Raw genomic sequence first — 17,271 nt, forward strand, 5'->3', positions numbered from 1 at the left:
AAGTCTGATTGGCTTTGTGCATCCGTCGCTCACGGTTAGGCTCAATAGCCTCTGCAAAAGGGAGGAGCTTGGGTGTCGGGTCCAGGATACCGCCCCCAAAAGAAATACCATGGTGCGATTGGTGGAAACAACAGGGGTAGAGAGCGGAGCGTATCAGCGGTGAGGGGGGCAGGTACTTCCGCTAGGATTGTCCAATCGCAGGGGTTTGGCAGTTACTATAAAAGTTCGAACCTTGCAGCTTCTCCTTCTCTCGGATGAAGTACGACGTTGCGGTGTTTTATTGTGCGGCTTCCATGCTCCGCGGGCCGGGGGCGGACTTGGGCGCCGAGTGGAACTAAGGGCGTCGGCCAACCCCACAGGCCGGCCTAGCCTCGAGGTCCAGCTTCGGCCTGAGGTTCACCTTGGTCCTCAGCGTTGTACACGTTGCCCCCAGTTCCGCCGAGGAAGTCCTAAACGTCCAGACCTACGTCTCTCTAGAGGTAAGGCTGAGCCGGCCCTGGTTTCCTCGATACAGCTCAAAGCCTGTGATGAATTGCTTTAGTTTCTGACACCTCGTATGAAAACTGCGCGCGCAGTCTGATTATTTTGCAAGACTGAGGCTTCAGGGTACGCCCTTTCGGCGGGAGGGGCCGGGGGTGAAAGCAGATCTTGCCTGTTCTGTCGGGGGTGGCATCTGTCTACATTATGGCGCTGTCTGACTTTCAGGGCCATCGGTGACCCGGCTGGAGACCTTGAACGTAAGTCAGCATCAGTCCAGGGGCCTCGTGGTAAGGCGGGAGTCCATGTTTGTGTCTGAAGCGCTTAGTAATAAAGCGAAGGTGGTGAGTGGATGGGAGCACGAGTGTCTTTATTTTCTCAAGCCTTTTGCACCCCAGAGGACTCCGTGGGAGGACTGGCTCATCCCTGGGCAGTCTTAGGAAGGGGTAGAGACATGAAAATGGAAGTTCCTACCAGTTATTTCCCATATATTTGGACTGCCTTCACCAGTTTTGCCTGTAAGACCAAAAAAGACTTGTGCCTCTGCGCTGAGGTGGGGCATGAACTTTTTTTTTTTTTTTTTTAAGATTGGCACCTGAGCTAACAACTGTTGCCAATCTTTTTTTTTCTTAGTTCTTTCTGCTTTTTCTCCCCAAATCCCCCCAGTACATAGTTGTATATTTAGTTGTGGGTCCTTGTAGTTGTGGCATGTGGGACGCCTTCTCAGCGTGGCCTGACAAGTGGTGCCATGTCCACGCCCAGGATCTGAACCATCGGAACCCTGGGCTGCCGAAGCAGAGTGCACGAACGTAACCACTCGGCCACGGGGCGGCCCCAAGCCACGAACTCTTAATTCTTCACTAACAGGCCCCTGAGTGCCAATTTCTTTGTTGTTTGGTCTTCAGGAGGGAAGTTGGCGTTAACCATCTAGGTTCCCACATGCTTCCTGGACGGTGCTGGGGTTCCAGGCAGCCCCGCTGTGCTTTCTCTGCCAACCTGGGTATGAGGGAGTGCCACCCTCTTGATGTTCAAGTCAGGCCTTCCCGAGGGTGGTAAAGGGTAATTTCTTTCAATGGATGAGACAGGCACTCCAGAAACACTTTATTCACTAGGACTGAAAACAAGGGCTGTCAATCAAAAGATTGACTTGAAGATTTTAGTGCAAAGGTGAGCACACTACCAGCCCACTGGCTTGACCTCGCCACGCGCTGACCTCTGCTGAGGGCAGGCCATGGTCCAGTCCACCCAGATGGCTCCCTGACATTTCTCTTATTTTCCACATGCTATTCGCTGTATTACAAGACACAGCCCTGGCATTCTCCAAGGTAACAGGAGAAGAGAATCCTGTTGTTTGAACTACAGCCTCCTCGTGGGTGGGCTGGGAGCAGGTCCTCAGCACAGACACATGCTGTGATGAGTTGTGAAGCCCTCCGCCCCAGGCACAGAGGGAATTCTGCCTTTCCCTGCATGGGCAGCGTGCGCAGCTGAAGACATGGCTTTCTAAGGGGTTAGGCACTGTATGTCCTTGAAGCTGGCTGCCCAGGAGGGGGCAGCAGAGTGCTGTGGCGAGCAGCGGACCAGGCACCCAGCACTGCCTGTACATTGCCGGGTGCCCTCCTGTGCAGAAGACGGTTGCTTTTCTGTGAAGGCCTTGGGGGCAAGGCCCTCAGGCAGCGGCTGGTGAAGGGGCTGCAGACCTACTCGCTCCCTAAAGCCCATTTGTTGGGCCCTAGGCTCTAGATTGCCACTCAGACAAGGGAAGGGCAAGGCTCAGCCTGGGAGACCTGGAAACCAATACCCTGGGATTGACCGCTGGGTGATGGAAATCAGAGGGGCCTGTGGACCCTCTATCCAGCCTTCCAAGGGCTGAGCTGAGCCTGGGGCTCCCAGAAGGAATCCCAGTGGCCACACCCAGCCAGGTTCAGGGTCTGCAGCAGGAGGCCCCACGGCCCTCCCTCTTGACATAGTCGTGCAGCCGGAATTGGGGCTCGCCGGGGGCCTTCATGGAGCGTTGCTTCAATTCCCTGTAGGGCAAGAGTAACCATGGAACAGGGCTGCCTGTGCTCCCAACAATGGGATTCAGACCCTGGGTGTGGGATCTTCCTGGTGCTGGGACTTACTTTGCTATGGCCATGAAAGCCAAGTCCACGTTGAGGCCTGTCTTGGCGCTGGTCTCCATGAAGGGCAGCCCGTACTCCTGCAAACAGCCGCTGCCAGCCTGGTGGGGCAGCCCAGACCCTGCAGCCCCAGAGGCACCCCCTGGCCACCCACCCTACCCCGACTCACCTTGGCCAGCTTCTCCCCGTCCTCCCTCTTCACCACACGCTCCTGGGCAGAGTCCACCTGGCACAAGGGTCTTGTGAGACCCAGGGCTCGGGCCCCCCCCCCGGCCACCCTCACTCCCCTGCAGAGCCAGGGTGGAGAGGACAGGCTGGGTGCCCACCTTGTTCCCCAGCAGCATGAGCACCACGTTGTGCTGGGCATACTCCTGGATCTCAGTCAGCCAGGCCTGTGTGGGGAGAGCAAGACCAGGCTGAATCCTGGCACTCTGCACCCCTGCTCCTCCAGGCCACACCACACCGAGTGCCTGTGGGACTCTGGTTAACAGGAGGGGATGGAAGTAGTGCTCCCAGGGTGCCATGCCAAGGTGCCCCAGACCAGGTACCTTATCCAAGGTGTTGGGCTGATGGAGCTGGAAGGTCACCCAGGTCCCCTTCAGCTCATCCTCTCAACTTGGGCCACCAGGAGCCCAGAGGGTCTGTCTTTCCCCTCCCTGCTGTCAGGAGGGTGCTCAGAACCCTCTGGGACCCTGATGCCATCTGTGCCTGAGGGAGGTTGGGGATGGGGTCAGGCCCCATCATGGCCTGTCCCCCACACCAGGAAGGGAGCCACTGACCTGAATGTTGTCAAAGGAGGCCTTGTTGGTGACATCATACAGCAGCAGCAGTGCTGGGGGCAGAGGGCTGGTGAGGACACCTCCAGGTCCCTGTCACCCACACCCTCATGTATCACACCCTCCTCGTCACCCATGCCCACACCCTCGTGCCTCACACCCTCCACACTTCCTTCCCTGCTCAAGTCTGGGGCACCCTCTAGCCAACAGAGCAGGGCAGCCATAGAGCACCGCCCTCACTCCCTGGAGCTGGGACCCCATGCCCAGGAGCTCACCATGAGCATCACGGTAGTAAGCATGGGTGACACTGCGGAACCGCTCCTGGCCAGCTGTGTCCCAAATCTGCAGTGACAGGCACAGTCCAGCAGTCAGGGCTACCCAGTCCCTCCCAGGCGTCCCCTGCCCTCAGCTCACCCACCTCGAGTCACCTCTTACCTGCAGCTTCACTTTCATGCCATCCACGTCCAAAACTTTGTTCTGAAACACAGCCAACCAGCTCCAGCGAGGGCCCAGCGCCAAATGCACTGTCCCAGGCAGCAGCTAGACAGGTGCCACTCTCCAGTGGGGGTGGGGGACTCCCAAAGGTAGGGTAGGGTAGGGTAAGCAGGCAGTGATCCAGGGACCCCTGGCATGCCCCTGATTTCATTCTTATCCTCTGTGCCCCTCAGCTGGTTAGGCTCTGCCCCCAATGCCCACCTCCTGGTTCTCTGTCTGACACCTCAACCTCCCTCTACCTGCAGATAATGCTGCTTCTTGAACCTAAGTCCTGGGCTCCACCCAGCTCTCCCCCATGCCTCCTACACCTCCCTGCTGTGAGCCCCTCATGGTGACCTGCACACAGAGGGGACTCGGGCTCCTCTCTGCCTCAGCTGGCTGTCCTGATGGACTTGCAGGTTGCCGTCCTCCATGGCCAGCTGTGTCCAGTTCTGGGCCGGGTAGTTCTTGCTCTGCCCACCCTGGAGGCCTGGCACATGGCCCCACCAGCTCCACTGCCCTCAAGGGCCCCTTGTCGCCATCCACCCCAGTCAGTCACTGAGTCCTGTTGCTCTGGCCCCTGCTCACCCCTTTACCCCAGCCTTGCCCAGCCACCCTCCTCTGGTGCCTGGCTCAGATCCCTAGCCAGCCGGCTGCCCTGTGTCTACTTGGCAATTCAGCCTTGCCCACATGCGTCTCTCCTGCACTCTCACGTGCAGACCACTGCCCCCAACCCCTCTCGTGGGCCACCAGCACCTGTCACAGCTCTGCACATGCTGCTCCTTTTGCTTAGAGCCAGTTGCATGACTTACTTGAAGTCACCCATAGTGTTACCCCTCAGGACCATTACTAACACTCTGCCTTAGTTTCCTCATCCACAAATGGGGATAACCAGGGTGCCGATACCATGACTGCTTCAATGACTTTATGAGTTACTGTGTGCAAAGCACTGAGAACCATGGCTGGCCCAGCGTGGGGTTAAAAGCCTTTGTTCTAATTTAGAAGCCTCTCTCCCCACTGGGACAGCAGCTTCCTGACCACAGAGTCCAGAGCTCGGCCTGGTACATAGTGGGTGCTCATTTTGTGTTTGCTGGCTAGTGAGGCTCCCTAGCTGGGCCTCCCAGCTCAGGACTAGAGGCAGGGAGTGGCCCAACCCCAGTTCTCATCTGCTGGGGCGGGGGTGGGCGCTGCAACGTCATCGCTTCCCTCTTCCCCAAGCTCCTGCTGTCAGGGTGCTTCTGGGTCTCCGGGGAACCAAGCGCAGCCATCTGCCAGGCTGGGGGAAGCCAGGAGGACACCCTGCCTTCCCTAGCACCCGGAATAGGGGTGTGAACCACTTGGCCTCACCTCCCTCCCCACCTGCCCCAGAACTGACACCTGGATGAGGAGGAGGGAGGTGGGACCAGGACAGGCAAAGGACCTCCTGCCCCAGGCCTAAACCACCCCCTCTGGCACCTCAACCCTACTTCATCCCAGAGGACTTGAGGGGACCTGGACCCCTACAACAGGGTAGAGAATGGCTCCCCAGGCTGGAGGAAGCCTCTCTTTCCTGTCCTTAGAATGCCCCCCACCCCCAGCCTCCCACCAACAGGATCTAATTAAAGGGTGAGAAAAATGCAAATTCGGGATTTGCCGAGCACACCAGCACCTCGGCACTCGGAATTTAGACTGGTGAGCAGAGGTTGGGGGCTCTGATGCCGGAGCCCCTCAGGCCTAAGGCTGTGCCCCCCATCATTCCCTGCTGACTCCACAGGCTGCCTGGGTGCTGGAGGGGCTCATGGAGCCAAGCGTCCAGGAGCATCTGCCCCAGAAGAACCCCAGGACACAGCCCTCTGGCTGGGGGTGAGGGTGAGGGGCTCTGGCAGGGGAGAGCAGCCAAGCAGGAGCATTTGCGTGAGCCTCCTCACTCAAGGGCAGGGACTTCTCCACAGCTCCGGGACAGGGTGTGTGCTCCAGTGCCACAGCTGCCTGTCTTGTAGGTCCTGGGTGGGTCACCTGGCACCTCAGGGCCCCCTCTGTACAACAGGGCAGCAATGCTGGCCTCCCAAGTGGACGTGGGCCTTGAGTTCCCTCTGACAGCAACCACCGTAGGGGCGCCAGTGCCCACCTCCCCTGAGGCAGAGGCTACAACCCTGCAGGGTCATGCCGGCCCTGGGCACAGGGGTACCATCTCTGCTTCGGTTGGATGCAGCCACCACCTGTCTCCAGGACCCTTGGGGTGTCGGGAGGTGGGCATCTTTGTGGTTAAAGGGTACCACCTCAACCACCCTGATCCTGGGAGCCAGGAAGTCCAGCCAGGAGCCCCACTTCGTGAGCCTGTCAGTGCCACGGGGATAATGAAGAACCAGCTGTGCAGGGGTGCTGTGAGACTCAGTGGGCTGGGGTTGGGGGCCAAGGCAGGGCTGGGACCGGTCAGTGCTCAGGACATCAGCCTCTACTCTCACCCGGAAGTCGATGCCCACGGTGGAGATGAAGGTCCCCGCCAGGAAAGCCCCATCCTTGAAGCGCACGAGCAGGCAGGTCTTCCCCACGCCCGAGTCCCCCACCAGCATGACCTGGAGTGAGCAGGAGGGTCAGAGGGGACCAGTGTGCTGCTGGCCCACCCAGAGGTGTGTATGGTTTTTCCTGAACTGCCTTGGTCAAAGAGCTGTGGCTGTGGGTGAGGGGCAGGAGTGGAGGGAGGCATCCCAGGCCCACAGGTTCAGTAGGGCCTGGGGGAGACACAGCAACTATGGTCCTGGCTGGCTTGGACCTCCACCTTCCACCTCTGAAAGGTTCTGTGCCCTCTCTCTCGAACAGTGGCCCATCTCAATCAGCAGGGAGTGGGGGCAACTGCCTCCATCCACCGCCCTACCTAAGCCCACCCCCAGGCCCTGGACACCATGCTTGATCTGGAAGGAGAGCATTTGGGGCTTGGTGGGGAGCAGAGCCTGGCAGTTGGTGGCTGGGGACCTCCTGAGAGGCCTGTGGGGGCCACCGTGCCAGGGGGCTTCTTCCAATTCCAGCAAGACTCTGGAGGAATTTGCCACATGAGGGTCAGATCTTGGCATCAGGAGCGGTCTGGCCAGGTCTGTGGACAGGGAGGGTCAGGCCTCCCCCTCCTCCTCCCCATCCCCCAGCCTGCTGCCAAAGGCTCTGAAACCCCACGATGGTCCTGCCAACCCCCCCAATTCACAAGATTCTGCCTTGGCCTGGAGGAGGCCGCAGTGCTCCCCACCCTACTGGCAATCCTCTCACTAGTCTCCCCCGTAAAAAAAGAGGAGACCCGCAGACCCTGGGTGTGAGGGAAGGCAGCATATGGAAATACAGAGACGGGCGGGGGCGGTGGCACTAGGGAGCTGGGAGAGGACACCTGCCAGGTTCTGACTTCCCCGGAACCCCTTGTCTGGCCCTGCCAGCTGGGGGCTAGGGGGCAGGCCTTGCCAGCTGTTGAGTATCCTAAACCCGGGTCTGACAGCTGTGTGTGTGTGCGCGCGCGCGCGATGCACCATGCCAGCCGTGCCAGCTGCGGGGTGCCGCTCGGGTCGGCTCCGTGCCCAGAGTCCGCAGGGCCCTGTACCCGCTCCCTGGACCCCCTCCCCGCTGGGTTCCGGCCGGACGCCACCTGCTGCACTCGCTTGGGCGCGGGGGAGGGGGGCAGAGGGGGTGCCCGGCTCACCTTGAAGGCGACGTCGTAGAAGTCGCCGCCGCCGCCAAGCGAGGGCCGGCCGGGCTGCGGGGGCCCGTTGCGCGGCGCCTCGGGGCCGGGGCGCGCCGGCCGGGGCCCGTTGGCAGCGGGCAGCGCGGAGGCAGCGGTCGCGCTGGCCCCCTTGCTCTTGGGGGTCTTCTTCCTGGACATGTCGGGCGGGCGCTCAGTGCGCTCCCGCTGCAGCCGCCGCGCCCCGGGCCGCCCTGCTCCCCGAGCCCGCGGAGCCCGACCCGGACCCGAACCTGTCCCGAGGCGGCAGCGGCGGCGGCGGCGGCATCCCGGGCGCCAGGCTCCCCGCCGCCCCGCCCCCGCCGCCCCACAGCCCGGCAGCCACTCAGGCCCGGCCTCCCGCCGCCGCCGCCAATGGCCGCGCTGGGGCGGGGCCATGCAAATAAGCTGGCCGACCCGGGGGCGGGGTCAGGAGGCCGGGGCACTGTCCTGGGTGCTCCCTGCCTAGTGGGGGGCGCTCACCCTCACCCCAGGCACAGTGACCCCCGACTCTGGGGCCGCCTCTGGGCTTAGGCGGGGGTGTGGGGCACTGGGCCCGGGAGAAGGAGCACCCGGGATCTTGTTGCTCCCCTACCTGCTGTGCACCACCCCGCCGCGTGCTGCCCCTTGCCCGGTCACCCCCACTGGACCTTTTCCGGGCCTAGAAGAAGGGGAGTGCCTGAAATGGGGGTGCTGGGGGAGTGGGCCTGCATCAGTGGACAACCTGGGATTCTGTCCCTTCTCAGCCAGAGATGGCACCTGGCCTGCTGTGGGCTCCCCCTCCCCTCCAGGGCAGGCGGGCCCAGGAAGCTCCAACAGTCGGTCTTGGCAAACAAACCTGGGTGCGCCGAGTGCTGGGGCTCAGCTGGCAGCTGGTTACAGAGGCAGGATATAGCGGGCACAGCAGAGTGGCAGGGCTGAGCCGGCATGGCGCTCTCCCCCACAGCTTCTGCCTGCTGGGCTGAAGCCTCCGGGTCCTCAGGAAAAGGGAAGTCAGTGTCACAGCCAGCAGCAGGCCCTCTGAGGGTCCCCTCCCGTGGGGCTGTGCCCTCAGGGGTCTGGGAGGTGAAGGAGGGGGAGGCCCCTCCCCCAGGCTATGGCTGCCCTTTGGCCTTCCAGTGCCAGGTTCTGGCCCCAAGGGGGCCAAGTGCTGGTTGTCCCCATTGGTCCCTGACAGATCCCTATCCTGGTCCTGAGAGCTCCTCCCCACCCAGGCTGCCTGAGGCTGTGTCCCAGGACCGCCACCCAAGATGCTCTGGGTCTTGAGGATGGGGTCATGGAATCCTAGGAGTGGTGTCCCTCGCCCAGGGCTTGAGATCAGTGAGTGCAGACAGAAGGGCAGCGCTTCTGGGATCAGTCTCTGCTCCATGCTCCTCTGGGAGCCGGAGAGATGGCCTGGCTGTCTCCAGAGACATAACAGCTGTCACCAGGAGGCCTGAACCTCCTCAACTGGCAGTGCCCAGAACCCAAATGATTATAATGAGCAGAAGCTGCCTCTCAGGCTCAGAGGTCTGAGAAAACACAAGTGGAGCATGCTGCCCAGCAGAGCGATTCCTCCAGAGGGCCTGGCAAGGTCTTGCACGAGAGAGGCTGTGGAAATCTGCCCTTCACTGAGTGTCATCGTGTGCCAGGCACATGTCATCTTCAAAACTATCCCGCAGGTGGGTGCTGCTATGATCCTAATGTTCAGAGGGGGAGACGAAGGCTCAGAGAGGGGAAGGGAGCTGTCCAAGGTCACCAGGCTAAGAAGTGGCAGAGCTAAGATGTGCACCTGTGAACTCTGGCTCCAGAGAGCATAAACTGTCCCATGGCAGGGTTGGCCCAGGGGTTCCCTGGAGATTCGTCCCTCAGGGGCCTGTCGGAGCTAGGGGACAAGCCTGAAGAAGCCCTCTGAGGGCCCCCTGGCCTCCTTTCCTGTCTTGCTCCTCTGGCTGCCATTTCTTTCAGGCCAATGTCCAGATGTATGGGCAGTGGGGCCTGGGGTCGGGGTGTTGAGCTCCAACTGCTGTGGCCCTGGGGACTCCAGGTATCCCACTCTTATGAGGTCAACATCAGAGTGGCTGACCCGGGGTCTCAGCTACCAGTGCCAACTGGCCCCAAGGTCCTGGGCAGTGAGCTCCCTACCTCCTCCTCCCAGCTGCTTCCCAGAGTGTGCCTGGCATGGAAGCCACAGAGGAGTCTTTGTTCCCTACAGGTGGGGGCTGCAGGTAGGACAGCCTAAGTTGGAGTGGGGGTAGTGCTGATGGGGTGACCGGGAAGAGGGAAGGAGGCAGACGTGCCAGAGAGGGTGAGAAGCCAGGAGGGGAGGGATGCTGAGAGCAGCAGAGGAGAAAGGCTTCACCTTGCAACCTTTAAAGTCAGGAGAGTGTATGTGAAAATCCAGGCCTCTGGTTTCTCCTGAGAAGAGGAGCTCTGGGCCCCTGCATCACGGCACCCCTCCTGCCTCTCTGATCTTCCAGCAGGCCTCATCTTTGATCGTTGTGTCCCTTGATTCCTCTGTTTGCCATCTGTCTCACCTTCTGGAATGTAAGCTCTCTGGGCACAGGAAGCAGCTTGTCTCGGTCACTGCCATATCCCTGGCAGTCGGCTCCAGGCCTCAATAAACAGTTATTAAATTGGTGAAAGAAATATGAGTTAGAAACGCAGGCCCCACCTCAGGAGGACGCATCATTGCTAACAAGGATTTAAGGCAGAATGTGCCTCCACGTGTGATGAGAGCAAGACTAATGTGATCAAGTAGGGAGAGCAAGGCTTTGTGGAGGAGGGACATTTGCACTGGGCTTTGGAGGTTGAGCAGGAGTCCAACAGGAGAGGAGACAGAGAAACTTGCTAGATGGAGGGAGTGAATATATGTGTGGGCTCAGAGTGCCAGCAGGAGGGCACTTTGAGCAGAAAAGGCCAACCTGTGGTCCTGTTGCTTAGAGGAAATGGGAGGTCATCCAGCAGGTAACATAGGAGAGGGCAAGATCATAAGGAGAATTTAAATGTTTTGCTAGGAGCTTGGAAATTGTTCAACAAGAAGTAGGGACCACGCCTGGTTTCTGAGCAGAGCCACAGAGAGAGGATACTGCTCCAGGAATACAGGGAGTGGAGAGGAGGGGATGGGCAGTGCAGCCTGTGGACAGGGAGATGATTTTGAAGGGGATTGCAGGAGCCCATGGGGAGGTGATGGGACACAGGGGACCTCTAGGAGAGACAGAATCTGCAGGCCTGGAGGTGAGGCAAGGAAGAGTCATAGCCCATGGGGCAGAGATGGGGGCGGGGGGTGAGGTGGGTGAAAGATGGCAAATTCTTTGCTACTCCTCCCAGTGAGGGGGGAGAGTCGCCTGCCCTGGGGTTTGGGCAGGAGCTATGATCGCTCTGATTGGCAAATATGGCAGAAGTGACCATGTGTCCATTTCTGGACCCAGACCTTACAGACTGGCAGCTCCCCACTTTCTGTCTCCTGAAACCCTCAATCTTGGACCCCAGCTGCCACCCTGTGAGAAGCCTAGGTCGCCTTGCGGAGAAGCCTGGGTGGAGAGGAGCCCACCTGCGTGCCAAGTGAGTGAAGAAGGCGTCCTGGCAGACTCTGTGCAGAGCAGAGGGAAGCGTCTCCCTTGAGCCCTGCCAAACTGCAGATTCATGAGCCTTTGGGGATGATTGTTACGCAGCAATAGGTAACCAGAACAGGCTGCCAGCAAGGGGAAGGAAAGGGGGCAGTTTGGTGGGGATGGCTGGACCTGGGGATGCCCAGATTCTTGAGACCTTCAGATCTAGAGAAGAGAAGATGCCCTGCAGGCCAGGGCAGGTCCCTGAGGCAGGGTTTAGAGTTAGGGTGAGCCATGGGACTGAGCTTGAGGTAGAGAGTGAGGACTGTGTTCCCCTGGGGAGGGGTGCCTACAGCCCTCAACCCTTGGGCCACAGGGCTGGTTTTGCTGGGCAGGGGAGGGTCCACATGTGTCTGTGCCCAGCAAAGGGATAGAGCAACCCTAGGTCTGCTCCAGCCTCCTTGAGGCCTCACTCCTGGACCCTTACCCACAGCACCATCCAACAGCCCGGTTCCTGCCCCCTCATATCAGAGTCTCTAGCTCCTTGGACTCTGCCCTCTGCCTTGCCCTTCTGGGTGTCTGACCCCCTGTCCTGGAGTGACATGCGCCATAGTCCCCAGACGTGACAACTCCTTGGGATCTCTGGCCTGGGGCAGCCCTCCGGCTTCACCTCCACATACCACTCACCCACAGAGTGTGGCCCTCAAGCCAGGCAGGCTCAGACAGGAATAAGAGCCCTCCTCCACTTTCCAGGCTCTGCTTGGAGCCCCATCCTCCAGGCAGACTTCCCTGGCTCCTCCCACCCCTACTTCCTGCTCTGTGGACACTCATGTGGACACGTAAATTTGCTCTCCAGTGGTTCCCCAGGGGGCTGTGCTGCCTCTGCACCAGCCTGTGAGCTGCCTGAGAACAGCGCCCATCCTGCCTGCTCCTGCCGCCACCAAGCACTGAATGCCGAGCTCCATGACTGAGCAGAGCAGAGCCAAGCTGGACTTCAGGAGTCCCTTAGCAAGGGGGCGTGTGGCAAAGCCCCCAAAGTTTGTGTCCTCAGAGCACCTCAGAAGAAGTCAATCCTGTGCCATCTCAGGGAAAAGAATCCTGGCTGGGAATAGTGCCAGAAGGCAGAGGCTCTGGCTGGGCCCCTCGCTTGCTGTGTGACCTTGAGCGTGTGGCATCCCCTCTCTGGACCTGCTCTCCTTTCTGTGAAATGAGGGGGCGGGAGGAGCTGATCTCTAAGGTGCCTTCCAGCTCAAACACCTTATGTTCTCTGAAATCCGTGTGAACGTTGCCATGGAGACGTCAGAGAGGAACTGCCGCAGCACTGACTGCGACTTCCACCCCAAAGAGAGAAGAACTGAGTCACCCCAGAAAGCAGCTGATGTCAGAGGTGTAGTCCTCCCTGCCCCCCAATGCCCAGGTGCACCGGGACCGCACTGAGTGTCCTGCCCCTGAGGTGACACTCGCCGTTGTTGCATGTGGCCCTGCTGGGCAGGCAGTAAGGGGCAGGTGTCCCTCCCTGCCCGAGCAGGCGGAGAAAGGACTGTTCGGAGTGACGGCTGGAGTAGGGGGCTGTTTCCTTACAGTGTGAATGCAAGGACCGCCCCATGTCATTGCTTCCCACGCAGCTCAGGTACTCACACCTAAGTGCTCTTGGCTGTCCCAGGATGCAAAATGCGCCAGCTGCAGAGCGGGGGTTCAGGGAGAGGCCTCGCTCTGATCCAGGCCCTGTGCTGAGGCCCCACGTGGGCAAGACCTCTGGGCTTGGGCAGCCCAGAACCCTCCCGGCTGCCTCTGAGCGCCACGAGTGGCCTTGTGGCAGGGGAGGCATGGGTGGACCCTGGGTAACCATGGCAAACACTGAAGTCTGAAGTCTGAGCACCGGCTGCCCCTGCAGTGGGCCAAGCACTTCACTTGCATTGTCTCTTCTTGTTTCTTAATTATAAAAATAACATATGATTTTTGCAGGCATGTCAACAATACAAAACGTAAAGACAAGAATACAAGTTCTCATTCCCCCCAGGGAGTAACCCCAGGGAGTAAATTCCGGGGGTAACCACTGTTCGGTTTGGTAATGAGATCTGTGTGAGATTCCTGTTGCCTCTGTGACAAAGTTCCACAAACACAGCAGCACAAAACGACCCAAATTTATTATCCTGCACTCAGGAGGCCAGAGTGCGAAATGAGTCTTATGAGGCTAAAGTCAAGACGTCAGCAAGGCTGGCTCCTTCTGGGGGCTCCAGGGGAGAATCCTTGCCTCTTCAGCTTCTCAGGGTTTCCAGCTTTCCTTGGCTTGTGGCCACATCACTCCAGTTTCCATTTCCGTAGTCACCTGGCCTTCTATTCTTCTGCTGTCACAGCTCCCTCTTATAAGGACACTTAGGATTCCATTTAGGGCCCACCTGGATAATCCTCCATGTCAAGATTCTTAATTTAATCACGTCTGAAAGGTCCCTTTTGCCATATAAGGTGACATTCACAGGTCTAGGGGATTAGGACCTGGATGTCTTTGGACTCCATTATCCAGCTTACCCAGTGCCATTCGAGTTTTCTATTTTGGGATTTTGTTTGAAACAAGGGTTCTGTGGCTGAGACAGATCTAAAAATCGCTGGGCTATGGATTTCTTTTTCTGTGCCACCTTTGTCTAGTTTGTTTTGGTATCCAAATTATGCTGCTAAATACATTGAATATTGATGATAGATATGCGTAAAATACATTGAGATGTGACCCTTGTTTTCTAAGAGTATAAATAAAATCACATTATTATCTGGGCTTTTCACATTTGATAGGATTTGCCCATAAAAAGATCTGGATTAAGTGTCTTTTCCTGGCATGGCTCTGATATGTTTTTAATTACTTCCTTTATTATTGGTCTGTTTGGACTTTTTATTTCTCCTTAAGTCAGTTTTTGTAGTTTGTATTGTTCTAATATGTAATGATCTTATCTAGATTTCAAAAGTTTAGACAAACAATTGTGTATAATTTTCTCTTGTAATTTTTAACTCTTTGTTTCTGTGAATAAACCTTCACTCTTAATCCTAATATTCTGCATTTTATTTTTCTCTCTCTCTTTCAGCCATACTTGCTGGCAGGTTTTTTTTTTTTTTAATTTTAATACCCTTATATATTAAAAATAGCTCTTGATTTTATTAATCAATTTTAGCCCTTTCTTTTAAAATAACTAATTTATGCTCGTAGCTTTCTAATTTCTTTCCTTCTACTTTGTTTTGGTTTATTTTACAGTTGTTTTTCTAGAATGTTGACATGAATGCTTAGTTCGTATCCTAGTTTGATTTTTCATGCTTAATAATAATAAGGTGATGTTATCAGTTTCTCTCCATGTGTACTTTTGCATCTCGCAGGTTTGGAAAGATGTATGCTCATTGCTATTAATTTCTTTATAATCTGATTTTAATTTTGATTTTTTTGGGCCAAAGAGTTATTTAAAAGAAGGTATTTCAATTTCCACATGGTTAGCTTTTTAAAAATCAGCTTTATTGAGGTGTAATTTTCATACAATAACATCCCCCAATTTTAACTATACAATTGGGTGAGTTTTGACAATTATAGAGTCATTTAACCATCACCATACTCATGATTTAAAACATTTTTGTCACCCCAAGAATTCCCTCATGCCCCTTTGAGATAATTCCCTCCCCTCACTTCTAGTCCCTGGCTACCACTGACCTGCTTTTTGGTTAGATATTTAAGAAGGGCTTTATTGAGATCTCGTTGACATCCAATAACTGCACATACTCCAGTGTACAATTTGTGAAGTTTTGACATATGTGTACACCCATGAGACCATCACCGCCATCAAGATAATGGAGATATCTCTCACTTTCACATTTACCTTCTAATTACCTGGATTGCCAGGATGTCCAGCTACGTCCTAAGATCCTCTGTGAGTGGTTCTTCAGGCCTATACTCAGGTAGGTGTCCATGGATTAGGGCGGACTTGGGGGAGCCTCAGCTGTGGGCTGGAGTCAAGATGTGGTGGGGTGAGCAGGTGAAAGGACCCAGAGCACCCCTAGGGGGCGGTGTTGCCTAAGGTCACTTTCTTGCCTTATCATTTTCCTCGATCTCACCAAAATACTGTTACATAAAACAGAACTTAGTAACTGTGCTGTTCAAATTCTCTGTATCTTTACTGACTGTTAAAAAATTGGTCTACTTGCTTTGTAAAATTCAAAAAAAGGTGTACTAAAGTCTGCCACAATGATTTTGTGTATTTCTAACAACTTAGCTTTGTGTGGTGACGTTCTGTTTTAGAGAACACAGCAGTTCATTATATATTCTACACAGATTGTACCTTTAATTTGTGTAAAAAAAAAACGCTCTTTTCCCATTTATTATCTTTTGCTTTAAGGCTCTATTTTTCTGGTATTAATACTGCCACCTCACCTTCTTTATGTCTTCATTTTCCTGTCTCTTTATTCTCAGCTTTCTGGGTTGTCTTAACTGTGTCCCTATAAATAGCATTTACCTGGATTTAGTGTCTCTTCTCATTATGATAATCCTTGTCCTTTAACAGGACACTTTAACTCATTTACATTTATTATGATCATCCACGTGCTTGGCCTTACTTTGTGTGTTCTGATTAATACACTGATCCATTGTTTCCTTTTTTAATTCTCTCCCGGGATGATCAAGTTTTCTTGTTTTTCCCCTCTGCCTGCCCTGTAGTTTCCCCCTTTCTTTTATGCTAATAGTTATCATTAACTGTTAGTAAAAACCTTAAAATCTATGTTTTATCAAGAATTAGACATTTTCCCAATGTCCCCCTCCCTGAATCTAACAAGTTCTCTGGCATATTTTATTTTCTCTGTTTCACCACAGGGTTTGTTGAAATAGTCTAGAATTTCATTTTCAGATAATTTCTTCTTTAAACATTTGTCTTTTCTATTTCAAAAATCCTTTCCAAACAATTGCATTTACTCCACAACCACCTTCAAACAATCATTTAGACCTGATTAATCTGTTTTGCTCATTTTGCACCACTCTCTCTTATGGGTGTATCTTCCCATATCTTGAGTCCTTGAATCTTATCAATTTGTCATCTGGTTAGAATTAAAAGCTTGGGTTTGGAATATAATCCCAGTCCTGCCACTTACCTGCTGTGTGACTAGGCAAATTTCTTACCCTCTCTGTGCCTTAGTTACCTCATTTAATAAAGGGAATAATAATAGTACCTAGAGTACTAGAGGTATGAAGATGCAATGGAATAAGGCAATGAATGAGTGGATGGAGAACCGAAGGCTGTGAGCTGCCTCCCTACTATCAGTCAAGAGGCTCTCAGCACAAATCCTCCCACTCCTCAGGAGTGCTCTCTCTCTGTCCGCTTCTCCCTCTCTGCTGGCATTCTTCCCTTAGCCCGGAAACTCATTCAAGTCTCTCCCATATTAGGAAACGACCTCTGCCACTGCTCTGTGCCATCTCTTGGCCCCTGCCTCTCTCTTCCCTTTCACACTTGAGCTTTTAGAAACCTTGGGCCACATGTCACGCCTACACTGTCTCACTTGCTACCGACCTGATGCATCTGGCTTCCTACCGAGCCCTCTGCCTAATGTGCCCTCAGTAAGGATCATTGGTGAGCACCGTGCCTTCAGCTTTGTGCAGGTGACATGGCAGGGTTGAGGGATAGGATGACCTGAGGATCCCTGTCCAGTAGAGACACCAACATGCACAAGGACAAATGCTCTGCCTGAAGTAGATAGCTCATAAATATGTGTCCCCTGAATGGCTGTGTGATGCAAATGAGCACACGAGACAGGGGCTGGGAGGCTTCCTGGAGGAGGAGGCATGTCAGCTGAGTCTGCAAGCAGAAGTATTCATGGGATGGGATGGAAAGCATTCCAGGCAAAGGGAACAATATGGGGAAAGGCCAGGAGGTGGGAGGCTGTAGAGAGTTCTGGAAACCCCAAGTGGGAGTCCACGTGGGCCTGTGCAGTGTGGGGGGACCGAGGGGGAACTTGCAGCTGCCTCATCCCCAGCCCCCGTTCTGTTCCTGCAGCACAAGCCCCTGCTGACTTCTCCTCTGTAGACTTTCCCACACCGTGCCTCAGTTTCCTCCTACTTTAGCCCTCTCGCTCAGACTCCCCCAAGCCTCTCTCCTCCCCACTCTGGGTTGGTGTCCCCTATCTCTGGAGTCTTTCACCTGCCCCAGGTGCTCTTGCCTCCCTCCCAGCTTCACAACCCCCTCCCAGCTGCACTCTAGGCACCT

General features: G+C 55.5%; 1 protein-coding gene, 1 long non-coding RNA gene and 1 other non-coding gene across 4 annotated transcripts; 2 read left to right on the forward strand and 1 right to left on the reverse strand.

Moving 5' to 3' along the window:
- Nucleotides 1-73: 73 nt before the first annotated feature.
- On the forward strand, nt 74-828 carry LOC106836284 (uncharacterized). The gene is made up of 2 exons (XR_001399296.3): nt 74-479; nt 706-828. It is a non-coding gene; the product is annotated as an uncharacterized lncRNA (long non-coding RNA).
- LOC123277049 (small nucleolar RNA SNORD60) lies at nt 520-602 on the forward strand. The gene has a single exon (XR_006513724.1). It is a non-coding gene; the product is annotated as a small nucleolar RNA SNORD60 (small nucleolar RNA).
- Nucleotides 829-830: 2 nt separating the features above from the next.
- RAB26 (RAB26, member RAS oncogene family) lies at nt 831-7,851 on the reverse strand. Of its 2 annotated transcripts, XM_070485208.1 has the most exons (10): nt 7,775-7,844; nt 7,503-7,674; nt 6,289-6,399; nt 3,806-3,847; nt 3,646-3,712; nt 3,374-3,426; nt 2,921-2,986; nt 2,764-2,820; nt 2,598-2,695; nt 831-2,501 (listed from the first exon to the last, which is right to left on the reverse strand). In XM_070485208.1, the coding sequence occupies exons 1-10, from the start codon at nt 7,807-7,809 to the stop codon at nt 2,399-2,401; spliced, it is 804 nt and encodes a 267-aa protein (XP_070341309.1). In that variant the 5' UTR covers nt 7,810-7,844; the 3' UTR covers nt 831-2,398. The 2 variants fall into 2 exon arrangements, with proteins under 2 accessions (XP_070341309.1, XP_044603229.2); XM_044747294.2 differs by having other exon boundaries at nt 2,598-2,674; nt 7,503-7,851.
- Between the last annotated feature and the right edge of the window lie 9,420 nt (nt 7,852-17,271).

This window comes from Equus asinus, chromosome 14, assembly GCF_041296235.1.
Source record: "Equus asinus isolate D_3611 breed Donkey chromosome 14, EquAss-T2T_v2, whole genome shotgun sequence".
NCBI lineage: Eukaryota > Metazoa > Chordata > Mammalia > Perissodactyla > Equidae > Equus > Equus asinus.